Raw genomic sequence first — 6000 nt, forward strand, 5'->3', positions numbered from 1 at the left:
ATGTTTTAGCGTAGGGATAAGGTGCCACCATAGCATGCTTTCTAGATGAAGAGTGGGAGAGTCTTAGAATACTTTATTTCCCAAGAGAGTTAATGGAAACTAAAGCCCAAGCCGCAGCAGTTTCCTTTGTGTGTATCTTCCCCCATTCCTCCCCACCACTTTGGACTTGAGAGCAGCAGTGTGGAGACAATGAGCATTCTGTGCACAACGCCCACACGGATTGGCTGGTCTCTCCTCAGTACCCCATGATGTAATGTAGTTGGAATGCGCTGGGGCTTTGAGCTGGAAGTGGGGCGGGAGGGTGGGGGGAGACAGAGGTGGCATTTCTCATCTGTTTCCCAGACCAAATGGGTCCAGTAAATTAATATGATGGACCTGGTATATCTGCCAAGTTTCACTACCTTTTCCATACTTCTGTCTAGGATGGAAAGAATTCTTTAAAAGCCTGAGACGTGGCTCCGTTCCCATGTCAGTACATCTGTGTGTTTGCATGCAAGAGTGAACAGGAAATGTGTATGTTAAGAGATATTATCAAATATAGGTGCAGGGGGTGTTAAAAGATGGGAATGGATAGGAAGACTACATGAGTCACAAATTATGCTAGCTGCTGGGGAAAGGGGACCGGATACAGGGAAAACTACATTCAAAGGAACTGCAAGATGTCCTACTCCCATTTTATTTTAAAAGAGTCATCCTTTCCTCACAAGAACAAATTAATACCTTCACAGCATACTTTGAACTTGTAGGCATTTTAATGTGGCAATCCCTAAGCCACAATGGTTCAAAAGTGACCTCTGCTTCAAAACCAGTCTGCCCTCAATAACACAGACTTTGGTTTTAGTGCCTTTTAAATTTATTGTTGTTGGCTTTGGGCTCTTAAACCTTCTTCCTAGCCATCATTTATTGTATCGAGAACACAGTTTTGCTTTCACACACTTGTTCAGGTGAAAACATGCTGCGGGCAAGCAGAAAAGGAAGACAGTGAGGAAGTGTGTCCATCAGTCAATTCCTTAGCACACCATCCTGCCTGGCGCTAGCTAGCGCTAGACTGGAGCCACGTAGGCTGGGAGCACCTCGCACTCCCCCTGCTGCCGCCATCTCCGGAGCTTGGGTGGGTCCCACAGGCCAACAGCAAGAGTGCGGGTCCTAGAGACAGAGTTGGGAAAGGAAAGGGAGCTACAGCCAGCAATAGTTCCCCTCTGTTCTCCCACCAGCACTTGAGAAGACACAACCAGGAGTGCAGAACTGCACGGACAAAAACCACAGATCCCCTGCATTTTCTTTCTTTGTTGTCCCCACTCCCCCGCTTTCTCTTCAGCAGACCCAGGTTTGTCCCGCAGTGTTTTGCCAGAGGAAGCAGCTGGCTGGTATTCGCCTCTGCTTCTGCAGTGAGGAAGAGAGCAGTGAAGGGAACAGAAACAAGGGGGAAAGTGTCCCCCCTGCTCTCCTTTTGGGAAAAATACAGAAAACACACACACATACACACACACACACACACACACAGAGTTAAAGGGAGGAATCCTGCCTGAATATTTGGAGCAAGGAATCAAAGGTAGAGAACTAGCAAAATGAGGCTACAACAGAGGAATGTTGCTTAAGGGTGGAGAAGACAGGCAGGGAGCAATTCCTCCCTCTCAGGTCCCTCCTGAAAGCAGAAAAAAGGGGGTTCCGTGAGCAAGGCTCTCATAGTCTCCATAATCTGAAAAGAAGGCTGGGGTTTCAGGCAACATGACATATAAGAAGAAGGGAGGAACAAAAACTTTAAAAATATATACTAATGATATCATCCGTGGGACTTTTCTTCTGTTTTCTTTTCCTTTTTTCTTCTTCTGCCGTCCCATTTTCCTTCCCATGCCCTTTTGCAAGAAATGTTAACAAGTTCAAGGAAAAACCCCTGAAGAAGAATGCTTATTAAAAAAAAGAGCGAGAGAGAGAGAGAGAGAGGGAGGGAGGGAGGTTGGGGGAGTGCCTGCCAGTGATTTACCTCACGTACACCTAGGGAAGCAGGACAAGGGGTCACGTCTTGTCCTATGGGGAAGGAAAAAGTGTCTCACGACTACCCCCCACAAGCAAATAAGGCGAGGACTTGAGGAAGGGGAAGGGACGTTCCTTCATTTCCTATGACCAAGGAAGGGGGTGGGGAAGGATCATTTACCCTATCATTTAGTTATCATTAACTAGGGTGTGAATTGGGGAACATGGTTCATTTCGTTCAAGTCCGACCATACACAGATTCCTTCTTCTTTTCCCTCAAATCAAAGAGGAATGTCAGGGACACCCTCGCCTTTCCTAAAAAAACAGCCTTTTATTTCACGCCTATCCCACCCCCATTTAACCCAGACAATGGGGGGGGGCGGCGGCGGGAGAAGAGTGATGGAGGAGGCGGGGAAAGGCAAAAAGAAGCTGGAAACTGAGGGGAGATGAAGGGCGTTTCTATCAGCTGAAAGTATTGGGGAAGAAGGGCTGAAAGGGCTCCATTCTCACTCGCTCCCCACCCACCCACCCACCCGACCTGAGGAGCAGAGCAAAGAGAAAGCCATTCCTCCCTCCGCCATCTCCTCCCTCAGAAGGGAGCAACTCTTCTCGTCCCCGCCACATCCCACAGCCACCCACCCTCTCTATCCAGCCTAGCACAAACAAAGCGGGCGGACAGAGCAGTGGAGCGGGCGCGCGGGCGGGCTCTAGAACCACAATCCTCCCTCTCCCCCCCCCCCCAACCCGGCTGCCGAGCCCTACCTTGTTCTTGACCTCGGCGGAAAGCCCGTACGAGGGGCCCTTGTTGAAGTGGGTCATGGCGGCGGTGGCGGCGCCGCGGCGGGGTCCGTGCCCGGGCTGTGCGTGTGCGCGCGTGTGTATTGTACGCCCGTGTACCGGAGGCGGCGAGGCTGGCTGGCGTCCCCTGCCTTCGCTCGACTGGATGCTGGGTCCTGCCGGCGGGGAGCGAGCGAGTGAGCGAGGGCGGGCCGGGCTCGGAGTGGGAGAGGGAAGGCGGGAGGGCGGGACGTGGACCCGGCTGGCTGACAGGGAGCCCGCCGCGGCGCTGCCGGCCGCAGAAAGTTCTAGTCCCTCCCCTGGCCCGGAGGGCGGCCTCGGCGTCGCCTCCCGCCTCAGTCAAAAAAAGCCGTTCCCTTCACGGCAGCGAGGCAGCCCAGACACACAGGCGACGGAACTACCTCAGGGATGCTGAAAGGCTCATCTACACCAAGCAGAATATTCCGCTAGGAAAGCGGTGTATAACAGGCAGGAGCCACACTGCTGCTTTATAGTGATATCGAAGTGCACTGCAGGGTCTATACTACTGCTTTATAGTGATATCGAAGTGCACTGCAGGGTCTATACTACTGCTTTATAGTGATATCGAAGTGCACTGCAGTATCTATAATACTGCTTTATAGTGATATTGAAGCGCACTGCAGGGTCTATACTGCTGCTTTATAGTGATATCGAAGTGCACTGCAGTATCTATAATACTGCTTTATAGTGATATCGAAGTGCACTGCAGTATCTATAATACTGATTTATAGTGATATCGAAGTGCACTGCAGGGTCTATAATACTGCTTTATAGTGATATCGAAGTGCACTGCAGTATCTATAATACTGATTTATAGTGATATCGAAGTGCACTGCAGGGTCTATACTACTGCTTTATAGTGATATCGAAGTGCACTGCAGGGTCTATACTACTGCTTTATAGTGATATCAAAGTGCACTGCAGTATCTATAATACTGCTTTATAGTGATATCGAAGTGCACTGCAGTATCTATAATACTGATTTATAGTGATATCGAAGTGCACTGCAGGGTCTATACTACTGCTTTATAGTGATATCGAAGTGCACTGCAGGGTCTATACTACTGCTTTATAGTGATATCAAAGTGCACTGCAGTGTCTATACTACTGCTTTATAGTGATATCAAAGTGCACTGCAGGGTCTATACTGCTGCTTTATAGTGATATCGAAGTGCACTGCAGGGTCTATAATACTGCTTTATAGTGATATCGAAGTGCACTGCAGGGTCTATACTACTGCTTTATAGTGATATCGAAGTGCACTGCAGGGTCTATACTACTGCTTTATAGTGATATCGAAGTGCACTGCAGTATCTATACTACTGATTTATAGTGATATCGAAGTGCACTGCAGGGTCTATACTACTGCTTTATAGTGATATCGAAGTGCACTGCAGTGTCTATACTACTGCTTTATAGTGATATCAAAGTGCACTGCAGGGTCTATACTACTGCTTTATAGTGATATCAAAGTGCACTGCAGGGTCTATACTGCTGCTTTATAGTGATATCGAAGTGCACTGCAGGGTCTATACTACTGCTTTATAGTGATATCGAAGTGCACTGCGGTGTCTATACTACTTCTTTATAGTGATATCAAAGTGCACTGCAGTGTCTATTCTACTGCTTTATAGTGATATCAAAGTGCACTGCAGTGTCTATACTACTGCTTTATAGTGATATCAAAGTGCACTGCAGTGTCTATACTACTGCTTTATAGTGATATCAAAGTGCACTGCAGTGTCTATACTACTGCTTTATAGTGATATCAAAGTGCACTGCAGTGTCTATACTACTGCTTTATAGTGATATCAAAGTGCACTGCAGTGTCTATACTACTGCTTTATAGTGATATCAAAGTGCACTGCAGTGTCTATACTACTGCTTTATAGTGATATCAAAGTGCACTGCAGGGTCTATACTACTGCTTTATAGTGATATCAAAGCGCACTGACAACTGTTGGGGCCCATGACACATCTACACCAAGCAGGGTATAATACTATGAAAGTGGTATGAAAGCAATATATTGTATGTGTCATGAGTCCCAACAGTCGTCAGTGCACTCAGTACCACTATAAAGCAGTAGTGTGGTTCCTGCCTTTTGTGTACCGCTTTCATACCACTTTTATAGTGGAATATCTGCTTGGTGTACATGAGCCCGAACTCTCTCTTACTTCAGAGTACTTTATCACTGAGCTCATGTAAACAGCCAAAGTACACCAGGATAAACCTTCTTTTACCATGTGGTAGTTCTATAAACTGCTATTAAACTATCACAGGATAAGAGAGGGAACGAGCCTTGACCCAGGTCAGATCTACACCAAGCAGGATATAGCACTATGAAAGCGGTATGAAAGCAGTATTAAAGAGGGGCAGGGGGCACATTACTGATTTATAGCAGTATTGAAGTGCACTGAATCTGTTGGGGCTCATTGACATATACATATACCACTTTCATAGTGCTATATCTTGCTTGGTGCGGCTTCTGTCTCTTATATACTGCTTTCATACCACTTTCATAGTGCTATATCCTGCTTGGTGTAGATCTGGCCCCAGTTGGCACGTTAATCATATTTTCCCAGTCAGGCACAAAACTCCAGGCAGATCAGGGTAACAGTAATGAGATCTTACCCTGAGCTGAGTACTATGGTTGTCTCTATGAGATAGTTTCCCACATGGATTATTTAGTGCAGTTAGTGCACTCAATTAATGTCTCCTATCCCATGATAGCTTAAACATCTGAGCCCATATTAACTACTCAAGGGTAAACTTTGGTTCCATGTTAGCGTTATCCCCTGAGTCCACACAAATGACCAAACTATCCCAGGGCAAACTCTTGTTTATCCCATATTAGCGTAATCATCTCATGATAATGTAATTGTCTGAGCCTATAGATCAGGGGTAGGCAACTTGCAGCCCTCCAGATGTTTTGACCTACAATTCCCATTAGCCTTAGCCAGCATAGCCAAAGGTGAGGGATTATGGGAGTTGAAGCCAAAACAAGTCGCCAACCTTTGACATTAGGGGTGGGATGAAAGTAAGAGCTCCACTAAACTGCTCCACCAGCAGTTTAACACACTTTCACCACATGTGGTATCTGGTATTACAGCGTGGGACTCACATGACGTTGTCCCTGTCCTTCACCCATCTCACCTCTTTTCCTCCATTTTGTGTTTAATTTTGGTGCGGGGAAAGTTTGTATTGTT

At 46.9% G+C, this 6000-nt stretch overlaps 1 protein-coding gene across 1 annotated transcript in view; it reads right to left on the minus strand.

The window, feature by feature from the left end:
- CNN3 (calponin 3) overlaps positions 1 to 2826 on the minus strand; it is a 36983-nt gene extending 34157 nt beyond the window's left edge. Inside the window, exon 1 of the mRNA XM_063136044.1 lies at positions 2737 to 2826. Within this exon, the coding sequence (XP_062992114.1) occupies positions 2737 to 2793 (57 nt within the window). The 5' untranslated portion in view covers positions 2794 to 2826. The remainder of the gene's footprint in view (positions 1 to 2736) is intronic.
- Positions 2827 to 6000: the final 3174 nt, after the last annotated feature.

This window comes from Elgaria multicarinata, chromosome 1 (assembly GCF_023053635.1).
Source record: "Elgaria multicarinata webbii isolate HBS135686 ecotype San Diego chromosome 1, rElgMul1.1.pri, whole genome shotgun sequence".
Classification (NCBI taxonomy): domain Eukaryota; kingdom Metazoa; phylum Chordata; class Lepidosauria; order Squamata; family Anguidae; genus Elgaria; species Elgaria multicarinata.